Genomic DNA, 18,859 nt, shown 5'->3' with positions numbered 1-18,859 from the left:
TGTCATCCCACGTGACTGCACAATGTTGGCAACAAACGGAGCAACTCCGCTGTAGTTAGGGAGCTGAAATTCGTCCACTAACACTGTCCATGACCAACGGATGGCTGCGCCCGGGCAGTCACGCTCGGGGATAGGAGAATCCCATTGACGGCGCGCCAAGTACGTTCTCTAGACTCTTCCTATATTAACTCTATGTGGCATCCAATGTATTGCTCTGCAGACGAAAGCGTGCTGGGCGAACGCAATGCATCCTGGACAGGTCCTGGTCGCACGTCACAGCAAACGTCAAGGCTCACGTGATCTTAAAGATGGCGGCGCCCGTGATCGGCGGCCAAACCGTTTGTAAACAATACGGTTGTTGTTTCTGCGCGACGTTTTGGATGTCTTTCGATCGCGGTAATTATTTTTATCCGATAATCTCACAGTAGAACGTGCAGTTTCGCACATATAAGGCATCGTACTGTTGACGACTTCCAAAGATGTGATGACGACCGCGCGTTGAGTCACTGAGCCGATGCGATGTACTCAAACTAAGGAGAAATGGGCTACCACGTTGCGGAAGAAGCGCCGCATAGCTTACGCTGGCAAAATACGTTCATCTCTTGGCGTTATGACGACGGAAATATGTCGGTAAGCGGCAAAACGACATGTAAACAAAGTCACATGACCTCAAAATGACGTTTTCTATGACGTGCGACTAGGACAAGATGGCAGTTTTGCCAAAAGCACCCGCTTGAGGGTAGTTACAACAATGGCGGGTTTGTGTCGCCCCTATGGCCTTTCATCCCGGTCAAGTGGGTGGAGCGATGATGGCTCTGACGTCACGGAGGCTCCCCATCTCCGAGCGGCAAAAGATCACAGAGTGGCCAAACTCACATCATAAACGGCTCTGGATGCACCCAGAGCCGTATATTAAAAGGGAGTCTGGCCATTGGGAGGAGTCACAAAGAGAGGCTCGACATGTTAATCACAGTTTCGCCCCACTGATTGGTTTGCTCTTTATCAAGGGGGTCGCCATGACACCTCACTGCCATCCAAAATGGCGACGAGAACAAACACAGTGAAGCAGGGATTTCGTGACAAAAATTTTTCACATACTACTCCGATTTTACGCTGCAAATGTATATCCTCATATACGTTTCTTGGAAGTCAGTTTCGACCGATGCTCACCCATCGATATCTAACCGAAAATAATACGTTTTGTCGCCGGTGTTAGGCCTAGTGAACACGGCGATCGCGCCGATCACAACGAAATCATAACAAAAAACGGCACTATACTGTACAATCTTGTATTTAACTGCTGGACTTCATGGATATAATCATTCTTGCCTTTTATATTCCAACTATTCATGTAGATTTGTTTCAAAATCGTACCCACGACAGAATGTGACCCCAGCAGGTGGTTTTGCCGGCAGCGGTACACCGCCGACGAAGCAGTCGACAGTTCCCGACGTGCCCCACGCACTCTAGGTGGTGTTCATCAAATTTGCACAAAAAATCCACTAGTCTTGCAGATAGCGAGTGGTATCCATTTCAATCCCATCCAACCCACTTGCCACCCAAAATAACGCTGCCCATGTTGGATAGGGGGACAAATAGTGAGGATAGGTTGATTGATAGCGTCCCATATTTCAACACTCCATTGGTCAGAAAGCTGAAAAAGGGATTGGAGCTTCAAGTATAGGCATGGCCCATTAATGGCCAGACTCCCTTTTAATATACGGCTCTGGATGCACCTATAGGCCTGCGCCACGCTGTGGCGGGAGCGCATATATCCACTGTCGCGGTGGCGATAGCTCTCTTCTGTTTCGCTGGCTCGTTAGCTATCACATTCTCTGTTTGTCGAATTCTTCGTATGTTGTGCCATGGAAAACGAAAATCGGTGGTCGTCGAGGGGCAACTATTGCCGCACAACGCGATGATATCCACGCCTCGTGTGAACCGTTTCTCGGAAATCCAAACGGGAAGGATAGGAGAGAACGTTGGATTAGAAGAGTTCACTGAATTGACGAAGTTTATCTACGGCTAGAAATGCGCGGCAATGTGCGGCACATTTTATTTCACGGTGAGGTGAGTACAATCCTTCAAACGCGTGTTGCAGCCCAGTGAAAAGTGGGTACCAACGTAGAGAACTGTCGTATGCAGTGCGTCGTACATTTCGTCAGTAACAAAACAAGCGATTTTGCAAACAGCCCTTTTTAACGAGAGGATAGAGAGGTAGGAAGCGAGCTGGTGGTATAGATCCATAACTTAAAAACCCGAGACTAGGGGACAAAAAAAAAACGACAACACAGACAAGGTGTAGAATATTCTGTTAGACAAGGGACACTGGTTGCATGGATCAAGACAGACTCTCCAAAAAACGTGCGTTACACGGAGAAACACACACACACTCGGTAATATGATCCCGTGCGGGGACGCTTCTCTCTCGTGTAACACGAGACGGTCACTTGGACGGTTGGACCCTGCGCGGGAGGAGTTTCCACGAATCCGTTTCTGCTCTGTTTTTTTACCTCGTTTTAGAACCTGGAAAATTCAACAACCTCCTCCGTCTGTGTTGTCGTTTTTCTTTTTTTGTCCCCTAGTCTCGGGTTTTTAGTTATGGAGCCCTTTTTATATTTCCACGGCCTTTCCTGATGCATACCTCCTAGCACGTCACGATATGAACGCGGCCGACAAGAGGCATCGAAGGACAGGAGGCATGTTACCATTCATTTAGAAAACGTACAGTGGCCGGGCTACATATTTCTACATCATTGTGAACGCTGGCTTCCTGAAGCATGTGCAAAATGGCGATGTGGTTCAGTGACAAGGATTTCCGGGGATACGTGCAGACGTGGAGTCAATGAACGCCGTGTTAGTCATGCCACCCTTCTTAGTGGGAGACATCAATTTAGTGGACCTGCCGTACAATATATCACAAGTAATAATTGGTATATAAATAAAAATAAGTAAGTACACGTAAATATACGTAATATACTCGAATTCTGGTCACACTTGTGCCCTACATGAGCGACGTATTCCACATATGTTCTGTGCTGATGAATTTGATTAGCCCTGTGCTAAAGCCATGTTTTTGTTTAGTCTCTTAGTGTAGGGACTGGGAGTTGTTACTATGAATGGATTGCCATTTCGTGCACTGCTGGTCTCGGTAGCTCAGGTAGTAGCGTGTAGGCTTTTGCTGAGCACCCGAGGTGCTCAAAATTGTCCGCAGTCCTATACGTGGCTGCACGTGCAACATATGGCTAGCCATACTGCAGACCTCCCTTACGTGTACGTTTCCCAATTATTATTTAGTGTGTTAACACATGCAAGTCAATAAAAAATCAGCGTAGAAAATTTCAGCCATACGTAAGCACAAACACAACACACTCGACTGGTCGCTCTACAGCATGACTATGCGCGCGCTTTCCGTGAGGGGCGCTGTACCACAATAGCTAGTGGCGCCTCTAGCGAACCGCAGGTCGCCTATACGGCGAATCTGAGCCGACTTCATCGACTGCCGCGCTGTCGCCTTCCAAAAAGGATAGCACTCTAAGCGGTGGCGTCAGTGACATGGCACACTGTGGCACTGGGACTGCGATGAGCTTCTCGCTTGAGGACGCCAGGCCAGCCAAGGCAGAGCAAAACCCCGAAAATCTAGTTCAAAGTCAGCGGACAAAAAAGATGTTTGAAGATGAAGAAGAAAGGTTTGCTGGAGTTGGAGTACATAGTTGGAGTAGTTGGAGCGGGAATCGTTAGCGAGGAGGAAGAAAAGGAAAGGGATGAGATAATGCCAGGGGAACAGCGGCAGTCGAGGAAAGCTCTGTGGGCATTGCCTGTGGAGGTGACAGCTCAGACGATGACACGTTCTGCCTAGTGTGCGTGGATGTGTATACACGAGGAGAGAGCTTGGTTCTGTTCAAACCATCTTACAAAATGTGAGTTCACTGGAAGTGCTCTAAAGAAATTCATTTTGTACGTTTCTGCAAATATTCCATTTGAAAAATAAGATGTGAAAAGTGTTGCAACTAGCCCCGTCTTCCTCTACGTCGGCGAGCACTCCACGTTACTTGAATGCCGCCAAAACGCGTGAAAGAAGTCAATCCACTTCCGTTTCGGTCGCTCTCACTCAGTGAAACCGTTTTTGGTTTGGACGCGTATAGTGTATATAGAGTCGTGACACTTTTGGCTCCTGTGCAGCTTCTCTACCTGGTTGTGCACGTGACACACGCACACAAAAGGAACAGGGAGTATCGAATGGTTATTTCGATAGCTTCCAGGGACTTGGATTATACCCACAATAATGATAAGCAGTTAGTATTGTTACTTCACTCGACTTTTTACGCGCGAGTTCCCGTTCCTACTTAATGCAGGTTGTGAATCGCATTTATCGAGGATCCTTACCACTGAGAAGTTGGCATTGCGGTAAAATTCAGAAAGTGGCGTGGAAGTTTTTCAAGCTACCCAAAGGCGGAGTGGGTTATTTACCTCGAAAGAACGTTACCAGCAGCGTTATTATATAATTTTCATTGTCCTATTTGTAGGAAAGAAGGATTAGCTGCCATGCAGAATCGAACCGGGAGCTTGCTCATGTTAAAGTGCAGTTCTACAAAGCACACAAGACTGAATAATTATTTATTTCATCGTAAGTTTCTCTCTTTTTCTTTTTTTTTTCCTAAGACGTCGTTCCACGTCTATACGTCTCATTACGGTTACGAAAGGCTATAGGCATGAAACATGCACGCGCACACACACACATATAAAAAAAAGTACGAAAGGTGACTTACACGAGTAGTGGCTTTCCGCTGATGTAGGGATCCTGTAGCACTTGAGCTAAAACGTCTCCGCATTCCTGAACCCTTTCTGGCGCAGAAGCGTCCACACAAAACACAACACCGTGCACTTGACTGTAATAGTTCTTCCAGATGGAACGTATTCTGCTGCCACCCCCTAAGTCGTACACAGTCACGTTGCAACACGAATGCTGAAACTCCCCTCTGGAGAACCCTACAGTCGGCACGACGTCATCCGGGTCCTCTGAAAGCAAGACGAGCCCATTAAATGAAGGATGATTTCATTGTTCCAAACTAAGAGGAAAGATTGCACTTTCCCCTGATTTGTTGAGAGGGGAAGGCGTACTTATTTCTGTGACACTTATGCAGTTATGTTAATTGTCACAAAAAGCGTAAGCCCCGCACTTTCCGCAAATCACGAGTTGTAATTAACGGTGTCAGTCTGCGCAGTGGATGGCCTTCAGCGTGCTACGCGGTAAAGTTCTGTTGTAAGAGTGACAGAGCGCGACGTACGCCTTTTTGTGACATTAACAAACATAAATGCCAAATGTCACAAAATGGCGTACGCCTCCCAACACATACACACACACTCCCTCTCTCACACACACACACACACTCCCTCTCTTTCTCTCAGACACACACATTTCTTCATGATGAAAGAAGAAAGTCACTGAAAGGGTCAGTTAGCTGTAGGACTCGACCCCACATCTTCTTTCATCATTAATTTCTTATGCAATTGAGGCTTTGTATGTATCTGTCCTTTCCGTGTGTGTTCCAGCCTCAGAACATCAATTGCCAATACATTTCTTGTCCGCAGACACACAGAAAGGACACGTGCTTTATATCTTTCCTAAGATATGTCCGTAGCTTGCATCAAAGAATTATGCTGACCTCTAGCGGAGCCATGCGGAGTTTAATAAACGAATTAATCAAACATTTTACTTCAAAGAACTTATTCTGGATGCAGCGTGTCAATCATTCGTTTAAAACCAGTCACGATATCTGGTTTCGACAATATCCTGCTCAGTCTCTTACCTCTCAAGAGGTGCTTGGTTGTCGTCGTCTTCCCTGCATTATCCAGTCCGATTATTAAGAGTGTTATCTCCCTGAAAAAATAAATTTAAAAAAGAATAAATAAATACATGTCATGCTGAACACGGACAGTACAAGACGTGTTTCTTCCCCCCCCCCTTTCGACCATTATCTTCCCACCTTCTTTGGGAAAAAATATCTTCTCGTGGAATAGAGGGTGCCGTTGTAAGAGGTAACATTTACTTGAGTTTGAGGGATACACAATACGAAGAGGACAACACAAAACTCATTTACGTTTACACCAACACAGAAGGAACGGGATACGTCTTTCGTAGTTTATGATCGATAGAGAGAGAGAAAAAAAAAACGCAATCTACGCCTTTTTTCTCTCCCTCCCCTTCTCAAGAAGCGCGACAGTGCCGAGATACCACCTGATAGGTCTCCTCAAACGCTCTCCCACCATGATTGGACAAATCGTTCGAGGGGACCAATCCGAGGCTTCTCCGCATTGTCGACCTTCCCGAGAAGGTGAGGAAAAGTGGCTTTCAAGTTGAGAGGTGGCGCTATACGCACACTGGGACTTTGAACTTCCGGTCCGACATTTTAGTTTCGCTCGATCGGAACAAAGCAAAAGGTTACAAACCCTGGCATAAACGACAACCAAGATGGTTTCGCCTGGGAAACCTGCCCCCCCCCCCCCAAAAAAAAAAAGGCGAGTAAGTTACTTTAACAAATAGTTTGCGCGCACTTTTCTCGTGGCAAATTTTAGATTTGGTGACACTTCGTGCATGTTTCGGTTCCGCTTGCGCGCGGTTTGAAATCGTGAACTTTTGCAGTGCGAAATATTCCGTTACAACGCGGTCAATTTGACGTTTCAGATAACAAAGATAACAAGCAACATTTCAGATACGGCACAAAAGATGTATACAGGCAGTTTTTTGACGCAGCAGTCTTCTGCACTCCGGGGATCATACGCGTACGTAGTCGTTGTTAGATATATCACGTGTGATAAGAACGATGAAGGATGACGAATCAGTTTCTCACGTTCACAGTTCTCATTCTGTTTTCCATGTTTGCAGCCATTAAACTTCTGTTGTTTATGCTCTGTGCTGTTTAGTCTTCAAAAGTCGTTTCCATCTAGTTTTGGACGAAGTTGTGACTTTAATTAAATTATTTTCACGTTATGAGTTTATAATATGTTATCACAGCCACGCACAATTCAACATGGTAAGTACACAGCACGGCATTTGGTGACGACATTTGGCACGGCAGTGCCAACACCCAGCCCTTACTTCAATTTTCTTTTGCGCTGGTGATATTTTTCCAAAGGCGAAGGATCCCACGGTACGCGGTACATTTTTTATGTCCTTTTTCCGCAAGAATTAGTGCAGGTAAGCGCAGAACATACGCCCATTTTAACACGCTGACGCCATGCTACTTCAGCAGAACCGGGAGCGTAAATTCGCGTGACACTGCACCTTCCGTTACGTCATTTTAGCAGGCAGTTGCAAACAACCCATATCCCTTTCCTTTTGTTTTCTTGTCAAGGTAACGGCACCTTTCGTTCCACAATGTTTGCGATTCAGTGTCCCTTTAAAGCTGCAAAGTTCAAAAACGCACAAAGGTTAGATCACGGCTGGAGATAATGTGTGTCCCGTTCATTCACTTTCATTAAGACAGAAGAAAGAAAAGCGCCGTAGATTAGTTTCACCGAGATAAAAAAATCAATTACGTATCGCAGTTTTCCTCGCTACGGTGTGGTTATCTCGTGTATATTGTATTGTCACCTCGATGTAACAGTTAGCGAATGCAAACCCTGTGCTCTTGGCTACAACATCACACGCACGCCGCCTTCGATGTCAAGCTACTCATTGTGTGCTTCAACTTACGGTGTGATGGCAGAACACGTTGCAAATAGACCATCTACCATGGATATACTCCGCTGCATGTTAAATATATAAAGCACACGCTCTAAAAATGTGTTGCATGAGTGACTGTTTTCCAGCGTAACTACTTGCCGCACGTTTTCGTGGAGACGCGAAATTTATTAGCAGTCGCAGGAACTGAATTTCGCTTGCCAATGAACTTCCTGTATATGTGGTCATTACCTTACGCTGTTAGATATACTATTATTTCCATTTTTGATCGTGCATAAGAAAGTAAAACGTATGTTCCCGTGATGGTTGTCACATATACGGTGGCTTCACAAAGTTTTCGGTGTTGTGATAATGTACAAGGCATTTCAGTGCCATTCCGCGATAACAAGTACAATACATATGTCAATTTTGATCAAGTGTCAGTGGAAAACAGGCGCACATGCATGTATAGTCCACCAAGATGTCACACAAATCACATACTTTCGATGTTGCTGCGTACAAAGCGGTACTCCCATTGTATCACATGGACCCTTGACAGCATACCGGACGAATAAACAGAATGCTGTCTCCATGGTAACCACAAGAGTCGCATGACACAGGTGGGCACATCAAGACAAATGGGGCTTCGTCTATGAATATTTCTGAGAATGCTTCTTTCGAACTGTGTTTGTGAACCATGCATTTGCAATGCAACACCAATATTAAAGTTTATTTGGAGCGTTTTTTCTTCTTTTTTTTAATACGAAAGTAACGTTCTTGTCTGCTGCTGTCCAACTGGTCTGGCCACAATCTTGCCCCGCCACATGCTTGGCCAAGCCAATCTAATCCAATTCGGTAGCTGCCTCTGCATCCGATATCGAGACAACAAAACAATCCACCTCAGAAAATGGCGCTTGCAGTGTACGAACGTCGACGACTCAACGTTGTGTTTAGGATCACAATTATGTAAGCGATCTGATCATGTTGTTGGTGTGAATTCGGTGAGACGTAGAAGAAACCAACTACGTCGCTGCAATCATGGGTACGCCTTTAAAGATATTGGTGTGCGGCGATGTGAACGGGCAGTTTCACAAACTTTTCGATAGGGTTTCAAACGTAAACAAAAAGAACGGTCCATTTGACATGCTCCTCTGTGTTGGTGACTTTTTTGGAGATGACCTTTCTGAATGGGAGGAATACAAATCAGAAATCCGAAAAGTTCCTGTTCAAACGTACATTTTGGGTCCGAAGCGGGAATCGTCTGTGGCCGAATTTGAAACGAGTGACGGATTCGACCTTTGCCCCAACGTAATGTACTTAGGCAAGAAGGGTGTTCTCACAGGGAGCTCTGGCTTGAAGTTAGCCTACTTTTCGGGAGTCGAGAACCCAGACGGACAGTCTGGAGCTCACACATTTTCGAAGACTGAGGCTCTGCAGTTCATATCACCCTTCATCGACGAGCCTGGTTTTCGTGGTGTGGACATTCTTCTGACGTCACAGTGGCCGAAGGGGGTGACAAAGTACGGACAGGGCGTCGAAGAATCCCAGTACGACGCATCAAATGCCACGGCGATGCTTGCCTATTTCACTCGTCCCAGGTATCACTTCAGCTCGTCCAGTAGCTGTTACTACGACCGGTTGCCATACAGAAATCACCAGGTTCTTCGTGAACCAGCACGACACGCGTCACGTTTCATTTCAGTTGCCTCCGTAAATAATGCTGCCAAGTCGAAGTGGTTGTATGCATTCACAATAGTGCCCATGGTTGCCCTGTCAAATGCCGAGCTGGTCAAGCAGCCCCCGGACGTCACAGAGTGTCCTTTTACTTTTACGCAAGACGACTTGAAGGCGGAAGAACAAGACAAAAATTCCCAGTTCTTCTACGACCTCACACCGGTTCCCGAAAAGAAGCGCAAACACAACGACGGGGACAGGCAACACAACAAAAAGAAACATCCCGTACCACAAGGGCCGTGTTGGTTCTGCCTAGCGAGCCCCGAGGTCGAGAAGCATCTCGTGATTAGTATCGGTGATTCCTTCTACGTCGCATTAGCAAAAGGGGCGCTCACGCACGATCACGTTCTGATTCTACCCATCGGACATCATCAGTCGACAGTAGAAATGGATCAAGACGCTTTGGAAGAACTCGGGAAGTTTAAAGAGGCGCTGCAAAAGTGTTACGGGGCAAAGAAGAAGAAAGCAGTGTTTTTCGAACGCAACTATCGCAGTTCGCACCTTCAGATCCAAGTCGTTCCACTGCCGGCTTCTCTCGTTCCCCGCGCAAGGTCTGTCTTCGTTGACTACGGCCAGTCCCTTGGCTTGGATCTCGATGAGATTCCCCAGAATTCAGATCTGCGGCAAATTGTTGGTGCTGGCAGGCCATACTTCTACGTCGAGGTCGAAGGCACAAAGCTGCTGCACCGGATACGAAAAAGCTTTCCTTTGCAGTTCGGGAGGGAAGTGCTTGCGTGCGAAGAACTGTTGGACATTCCTGACAGGGTCGACTGGAGGCACTGCAAGATGACAAAAGACGAAGAATCTGAGGTTGTAGCGCGGTTCCGCGAGGAATTTAACCCCTTTGATTTTACGCTGATGTAAATGATGCTCGTTTTGAGTTTTTTTTTTGTTTTGTTTTTTATTCCTAAAAATATTGCGTAAATATGAGACTCTCATTACACGGCCTTTCCTGTTGAATCCGATGCTTCTGTACAGATGCTTTGGGTTATTACAAACGTGCCTTTGATACTGCATCAACTTTTTTTACCTGGACTGGCTATTTGCCACACTCAGTAAGTTTGAGAATAACAGTTTGAATATTGTATGTGTGCAGGGAGATATGGTGTGTATTTGGAGAGAAATGTTGGATATTTTCTGTTGGCGAGATACAGTGATTTATCCAGAATCGCAAGCTTGGGGGGGGGGGGGGGCACAGTTACATTGTAACAGTAGTACACAGGGAAAAATTAGGGGGGTGTTGCAAAACATTTGGGAGGGGGGGTCTGGTTAAATCACTGGTCAGATTATGCCAAATGATATAACAAAATCAGTAACAAGAAAATTTTGCTCTAAATTGAACGTGTTCAGGGTTAGGCTGTGGTGGTCAATGACATTTCCTAACATTTTTTTTAACATCTTATGCATCAAATATTAACAAAGCTATCGAAATGCACTTCTGCAGGCTGCAGAGTATAACATCCCTTTTGAACTCCACCCTTCCAAGTTGAGACCCTTGAGTAAGACCCTTCAAAGCTCACTTACTATCAAAACCATATTTGTATCTCTGCTATGTGAAACACATACAGGGTGTCCCAGAAAACGTGTCATTGAATGATAATAAAAAAAAACTACACCACCTAGAGTCATGCGGTCAATGGCATTTGTTCTTACTGGGTTTTTGCCACCTCCTCATGTCAATGTCCTGTAACGTATGTTTAATTATGTAAATTTTTGCGAGCTTAAGTCGGAAATTTGCCTAGTAAAGGTCACTTTTTTACCCCACCAATGTGAAGAGCGTGTCTAATTTAGTGAAATTAATGATAATTGACAGGGATATTCAGGAGCTATCCCAACGGAAAAAATAGCCGAACATCATGCCCTACGGAGGTCGCACAGAATAGCGCACGATGAATTTTTCAGCGCAATCTTTGTCAGTCCGACAAAAGGAGGTTGGAAACCCAGCCCTCCCCGATGTCGCGGAAAGAGATAAAACAGGCACGGCTTATCACGTTCGACTTTCGCTGGGATAACGCTTTCCCTCTCCCAATTTTAGGAACAGTTACTTTTTCTACTATCACTCTGTGGGCTGGCTTCGGAACCTCCTTTCGTCGCACTGAGAGCGATTGCGCTCAAAACGTCATCGCGCACTATGGTCCGGTGCCCCGAAAAGCATGATATTCGGCTATTTTTTCCGATGGGATAGCTCGTGAATATCACTGTGAATTATCATGGATTTGAGTAAATTCGGCACGCTCTTCATATTGGTGGGGTAAAAAAGTGACCTTTGCACCTTTACTTGGCAAATTTCCGAGTTCAGTTCGCAAATATTTACATAATTAAACTTGGAGTACATGACATTCACATTAGGAAGTGGCAAAAACCTAATAAGAACAAATGCTGTTGACCGCATGATTCTAGGTGACGTAGTTTTTTTAGTATAATTCAATGACACGTTTTCTGGGACACCCTGTATACAGACACATAAGCGGGCATTCACACGGGCCAACTTCCACCAACTCTGACCAACTTTGGAGTTGGTGGCAGTCGGCTCACATCACCAACCATGACCAACCCGAGTTGCTGGGAATCGGCCGCCGAGCGAAAACTTCGGAGAGTTGGTGGTGGTCTAACCAATCAACGCGAGGAGCATTGCCACGTGACCCTCGAGGGCGTCAAGAGATTTCGTTCCTGTTGCACTGCCTGGCATGGGTTCAAATGTTTAAATCCTACAGGGGTACTTGAGAATGTTTTTATTTTTCGTTTTTCTTTTTTTTTTTTTTTTGTTACTAGCGCCATATAAACATATCAATAGGCATTTTTTGGAGATACTGGCGATCTTCTGGCGAAATAAAATGACTTCGCTTTGATGAATGACAGTTCAAAACAAGTCATCAGCGGTTGTACTTGAACCCATACACCCCGATTGCCGTAAGGCTGGTTGTGGGCGGAGCTAACGAGTTGGTACGTGTGAACGTGGGGACGGTACCGTCTTGAAGTTGGTCCAAAGACGTTGCTTCGAGTTGGTCTGAGTTGGTGCTGAAAATCGGCCCGTGTGAACGCCCCTTAGAAATGAAAGAAATTGTTTGCATAGATGCTTCAGCAAAATCCAACAGATGCAAACACCATTTTCATTTTTTTTTTCTTTTTTTTCAACTTAGGTGCTGTATACATAGGTCCCTGTGTTTTGGGGTTTTATGTTTTTTGAAAGTCTGGGTATAAAACTGTGGTTTTATCTCAGAAGACGTAAAATTGAGTGATATCGGGTGGAAAAGTAAATTTTTGAGTAGAAAATAAAAGCGCTTCTCGCATTGTACATTGACGTAAAATGCGGAACAGCTGTGCTGAATATCCAGTGCTTAGTGTTCTCCAGTGCCCATATTGGGTGGCCAAATTGGCACTTTGCAAAGTTCGTTTTCGGGTTTTACCCTAAATCACAGGGCCCTATGTATACACCTGCCCCTGGGCAGGTATTTATTCTTAGAACTAACTAGTAAAAATATGCATAAAAGAAGTCGCGAAATATGTATGCACTTGTGCTTTATTAACAAAGTGCAAACATTTCTTTTCGCGAAATAACAGCAATACAAAAGTAACAGTATGAATCTGCCGTCGATGAAAAGCGCAATTTACGCCTTCTCAAGAGAAGCAGTGCGGATAAGGTGCTTCCCATTGTTCCCTGCAAACGATTTCCTGACACCATATGGCATCTTCCTGTCAGGTAGTAGCTCATAAGCACCAAATGCTCATAACCTCCAAACGCTCAAAACCTCCAAACGCCCATATGCACCAAAAAAAAGTTGGTGGTTTTGAGCGTTTGGTTGAAAGGTTACATCCCATTTCGCCTATTCCCACTTCGCCTAATCCGGATTATCGGATTAGAGAGGCAGGAGGGGTGACAGGCGTTAGGCGAAATGAGACTGCCGTGCAATGTCAATAGGCGAAACGAGACTGTCGACAAGTGGGCGTTACTTACACGCCCCGCCTCGACGGTGACGTCTGCAAGAAATGAATGCGCTCGTCCGACAACAACCTTACGTCGTCCGAAACAAGGACCCTTTACATTTGCAAATGAAGGTGTGCGCGATGCAGAGCCGGACATCTGCTCACCAATCCAGAGCTGAGACTGCTCATTTGCTCACCTATTTTACGACGGTGGCCCACCCTGATAGTTTCATAATTTATCTTCATCTTCATTCTCATCATCTTTTCCATTGTGTGAAACAGTGAATTATAATAAGCGTTGTATTTTTCACATCAATTTTATTTTGCCTCCAGCTCTCGACCAGCCTCTCGACCAGCCTCTAAGGTCCCTGTTGTGTCTGTGGGCTTTTGTTTTTGTTTTTCTTTTTTTAAAAAAGAAGAGCAAGTCGGCCTACAACTGACTAACCTTTCCTTCTGTTCTCTTTTCAATAAGCATATCCCCCCCGATAAGCACTCATGCTCCGCCTTTGTCGACGTCGCGCGCTACCACTTGAGTCCTACATTGCTTTTATGCTGGTGCACATTTAGGAATTATTTTACTATTAAGGAGCTACAGTAATGCGCGAGGTTGAAAACATGACGCAGAAATTTCCCGGGTCCCACTAGTGAACCCTCCTCATCAAGCCACAACAAGGTATGTTCTCCTGTGAGAAACTACCCCTCTGTTATACTGTGCCACCACCCACCAAACACGAAGCCTACGGTAACTTACGAAAAAGAAAGAAAGAAAAAGAAATAGGCACATATAAAACTTGGTGAGCATTTGTCCGCCTTGAGCGTTCGCACTATGAGCAAATGTCCTGTGAGCAAATGTCCTGGATCCGTGCGCGATACCACTAATCCTGGATGCTGGACACGGAAATGGATCAGCTACTACTCACAGGTCTCTCGTGAGGCTCAGAGGACTTGACTTTGAATGAAAAAAGAAAAAAAGGGAGAGTGCAGATTTTTGCTCAGTTGAAAGAGAAGAAGGGTACGTCGCAGTGTTGCACGTAACGCCGTTACAGTAATCGATACTCTATTTCGGTACCGGCGTGCAGATCGCGATATTTTGCTTGATAAAATATATATGCTTGAATAAAACCTACAGGGTTTTAAAGTTTTGCGAAGATGCGAAAGTGACTTTTGGCAGCATGACAGGGGACCGCCTTCTTTCCTCACGTGACACGGATCAGTAGGCGAAGTGGGACTGTCTGCAGCATACATTAGGCCAAATGGGACCCCCTGCGGTTCGAAGTCGGTGAACGTGCTAAGGAATTGCGAGATAATCAGCTAAAAAGCATTAGGCGAAATGGGAAGACACGGGTTGAAATGAGCAGGAGGGGGGGGGGAGAACCTGCTCATAAGCACCGAACGTCCAGAACATCCAAATGCTCATATGCACCGAAAGGCGGGAGACCAACCAGCTCCGGTGGCGCAGCGGTAACGCGTGCGCTTGGAGATTGGGAGGTCCGCGGTTCGAATCCGCGGGCCGGCTGTGCCGTCTGGGGTTTTTCCTGGGTTTCCCTCAGATGTGTAATAGGCGTATGCCGGCACAGTTCCCCTGAAGTCGGCCCATAGACGCAGCTATCCTCCCCCCGAGCGGATTCCGCTCGGTCTTCCACTTCACCCTTTCCTCTCCTCCTCTCCACCACCTTTCCCTTCCCGAGAAACATGCCGCCTAATCAGGCAGGCAGACCTCTCGGGTTTCCTCCCAACGACACTCCTCCTCCTCCTCCGCGGGAGACCACAAAGGCCGGGTCTTCCTCTCCCGCATTTGGAACAAGGTCATAGGGTGAGAAAGGTGGAATGAATGGAGACTACAGTCAGTTTGAAGTTTATGTAACACTTTGGTCCTGCTTGTATGTAGTCAGAACGAACTTTTATGGACGTTTATTTTTATCTTTATAAACGAAGTTTATGAAGTTCGAATTTGACTGAATGTGTGGGTTTCAATGGGGCTATCGTCAGTCAATGGGTGTTTCAACGTGACAAACACGTCCGCCGTAGTGTTCGCCCATTTGGTCGAATGCTGGTTGATCGACGCCGTTTGTTCGAAGGGAGTTCAAAACTGCATGCGTGAGTCAATGGGTGTTTGAACGTGACAAACACGTCCGCCGTAGTGTCCACCCATGTGATCGAATGCAGTTTGAACGCCGCTTGGTCGAAAACCGTTTGATCGACGCCGTTTGTTCGAAAGACGTTTGTTCGAAGGGAGTTCAAAACTGCATGCACTGTGTCATCCGCACCTCTTTCTGTAACTTTTGACTTGAGCATACGGAGCGGGCAATCAGTGTACTCTGCTTTTTTTTTTTAATTTTTATTATTATTACTTTTTTTTTTTTTTTTGCAGGGTGACCACTGGTTACTTGCAGACGTTTGTCATTTACAAACTAGTAGGACGCATATTGAAGAAAGTTGCCCCAGGTTGGTAGCAAAAGATAGTCTGTGCTTCTTCTGAACACCCTTCTCATTGCTGGTGACACATTTAAAGGGAACGGTCTGAAACGGGATAGCCGTATGTGCGCGAAAACCACTCGAAGTCTGTGGATGCTAAGAAGGAAATTTCGCCATGGCACAACGAAAGATATTAAATTAACATCATGTAAAACCTTAGTTCAACCTCGTTTAGTGTATGCATCTGCAATCTGGGGTCACTACACATGCACGCTACCCGAAAAAATAGAGAAAGTACAATGATCTGCTGCCCTGCTTATCTTGTCTAGGTTTCGAATGACTTCTTCCGTTACATGTCTGTTGCAAGAACTAAATTTACATTCATTTGCACATAGGCGAAAAGTAAATAAACTAAAACTGTTCTTTCTCCTATGCAATGGTCAGTTCATAACAAACAATAATACATTGTTAAAATTTATCCACATTCAACAGGAATAAATAATCGAAAAATGTCATTAATTTATTTTTTATTTATTTGCCAAAAATGTTTAATACTTGAAATCAATTATTATATGACAAAGGGTTGGGGGATTAACATGTATGGCATGTTTAGTCACTATGTGTCAGAGCGGAAAAGCCTATCAGGTCGTCGAACGGGCTAGGGTGAACAACATGGACCATTGGACCGCTTCTTGGACACGAAAAAGTAGGTTAGCATGTGGAATGTGTTTACGAGCAAGCGGGTTACACACAGTTAAATGTTGCTTAGAATAACGGCATTTAGAACTCCGGCTTTTTTTTTCTTTTTTCATTTTTAACACTCCAAGTGAACCAATAAAAAATCGATCAAACGACCGCTGCCGTTTCGATCTTCGATGAAATGTCTTTCGACCAAGTCATATGTCGGCACAGTTCCTTTAGAAGTCGACCAGGATGCACATTCCCCCAGGCCGTCAGTCGTGACGTTGCCCACCTCTGTGAGGCCAACAACGGAGAGACCTTTCTTCGTCACCACAGTGAATTAAATTCGCCTACCTGAGGTAGAGTGTGGTTGACAAAACGTCTAAGAGAAAATGTGGCCGATGAACGGATATCAACATGGAACGCCGTCTACTCCATAGCGCCTTAAGCTACATAAACGAGTAAACATAAGAGAAAACGAGTAGTAAAAATAAACTGAAGAAATAACATTAAACTGAATATATGTTAGAGGTTCAACGATAACAACCAGTGAGCTTGAACTAGCGGTGCAGGAAGGAGGCTTGGCGCTGCACAGCGTCGCAGTCAGGCACTGGCGTCATCAAATGGTTCTGTAGCATTCGCTACAGTTCCTACAGTTCGCTACAGTATGCGTCGTGAAGCGTACATTAGAAGTGGTTTTGGCACGTGCTACAACGTGTCTGTTTTTGCATGTTCTTGTCTGTTTAGGTGTTTTTTTTGGTCTAAATACCTGTCTATTTTCATGGTTTTGGCACATAAATTTCCGACTTCTACTTATAAGAGGAAGTAATGTTGTTCTTGAATGCCTAAAACGGTGGGCAAACAAAAATGAGTTGAAAACCAATCATTCAAAGAACCAAGCCAGTCATCTTCCAGACCGAAGAGAGAATAACTATAGGAGCGAGAATGTGTAGAGCATGTTGGATGGAGTTCCGGAGAAAAATAGTCCCGGAAAAGTTCGTCCCGGAAAAATTGGTACCTGGTTGCGTGGCGGTAGAAATGGTCCCGCGCGGTTCCGTGCGCCCAACAATACAGGAGCGTCGTTGTGGACATCTGATAAACCGGATCATAGCCAATCAAGTGCTATCATTGGCACTCCTCATTTGTTCGAAATTGGAAGACATGCTTTTTTATTTAACATTAATCTTAATGAACAATAAATGCTGCACGCCATTTAATGAGGAACATAAAAGCGGCTCCATTTGCTGCACCGCTTGCAGAGATGGGCAGTATTTAAATACATGTATTTATATATTCGTATTTAAATAGAGACTTGAAAAATGTATTTATAATTATATTTAAATACCAATTTCCGGGTATTTATTCTTGTAAATACTTTATAAATACTCTTAAATACATAATATACTGACTCATATCTTAAAGTTGCCCTGCATTTGACCTTTCGGGAAAGGGCGAGTTTGGGGCGCAATTGTGCCGGGTTTGCGCTAGCATACGCATGCGACAACCCATTTTAGATGGCGAGTTTTTCACTGTTGTTGCGGACAACGGTCGTGACTACCCGATTACATTGTTCTACAAAGCATCTTCATCAAATTTAATACAAACATTTGTTCATCGGCACCTGTGGAGATGCTGTTCTCCTTTGCGAATCTGATTGTACGGCCGAACAGAAGATGCCTAAAAGAAGCAGTCTTCGAGAAATTTCTAATATTAAAATCGCCATGATAATCTAACAAATAAATGCTATTCTTCCTTGCTGATTTGTCCTTATGATCATTATTATTTCTGTAATTCTAGATGACATCTTCCTCACAGTATTTATGGTGGTAGTTAGGGTATTTAAATACCGTATTTATAATTTGTATTTAAATACTCATGTTGAAAACTATTTATGAAGAGTATTTAAATACCCCTGTCAACAAAGTATTTTGTATTTATATTTAAATACTCGAAAAATGTATTTATGCCCATCCCTGACCGCTTGTATTGTACAAATTGCGTCTGTTCTTTCTGTTCCTCTCTTTATTTTGCGGAGTACAGACAACGCGACAAGATCAGGAAGCAGTTCTACGATGTCTGCTACCTTCTCCTAAAAGTGAAAAAAGAAAAAAAAAAGTAAGAGTCGTCTTTCTGCAGAACGAAAATTCAAATCTCAGTTCTTTCTTACTCTCATTGATCAGCCATACCTTCTGTTTTGTCGACCAACTCGTGGAGTGGTAAAAATTGTTTGGATTTCTGTAAAACGCTAACAACTTGGGGCAATGTCAATGGGAACTTGAACTGGAGAATCGCAGCAAAAATTTTGAAGTAAAAATGGTACCCATCGATGCCAGCGAACTTATAATGGAATATCGTTTTGTGTCGTTGAGAAAAAGAGAGGACGCCAAACAAAGAGACGCCAAACAATTTTTAACGGACGCATACAAGAAAGCCTCCAGGAGA

At 44.7% G+C, this 18,859-nt stretch overlaps 2 protein-coding genes across 2 annotated transcripts in view; one reads left to right on the top strand and one right to left on the bottom strand.

Moving 5' to 3' along the window:
- The window catches only part of LOC135390142 (ADP-ribosylation factor-like protein 13B), a 288,978-nt gene extending 280,777 nt beyond the window's left edge, over positions 1 to 8,201 (bottom strand). Inside the window, exons 1-3 of the mRNA XM_064620132.1 lie at positions 8,165 to 8,201; positions 5,811 to 5,881; positions 4,770 to 5,019 (exon numbers count right to left, since the gene is read on the bottom strand). Coding sequence (XP_064476202.1) covers positions 4,770 to 5,019; positions 5,811 to 5,881; positions 8,165 to 8,199 — 356 coding nt within the window. The 5' untranslated portion in view covers positions 8,200 to 8,201. The remainder of the gene's footprint in view (positions 1 to 4,769; positions 5,020 to 5,810; positions 5,882 to 8,164) is intronic.
- Positions 8,202 to 8,546: 345 nt separating this feature from the next.
- On the top strand, positions 8,547 to 10,413 carry LOC135390132 (CWF19-like protein 1). Its single transcript, XM_064620125.1, has one exon. It carries the CDS (start codon positions 8,702 to 8,704, stop codon positions 10,259 to 10,261), a length of 1,560 nt encoding a protein of 519 aa, XP_064476195.1. The 5' UTR covers positions 8,547 to 8,701; the 3' UTR covers positions 10,262 to 10,413.
- Positions 10,414 to 18,859: the final 8,446 nt, after the last annotated feature.

The sequence above is a fragment of the Ornithodoros turicata genome, chromosome 3 (assembly GCF_037126465.1).
Source record: "Ornithodoros turicata isolate Travis chromosome 3, ASM3712646v1, whole genome shotgun sequence".
In the NCBI taxonomy this organism is placed as follows: Eukaryota; Metazoa; Arthropoda; class Arachnida; order Ixodida; family Argasidae; genus Ornithodoros; species Ornithodoros turicata.
This window is presented reverse-complemented; position numbering and strand designations above follow the sequence as displayed.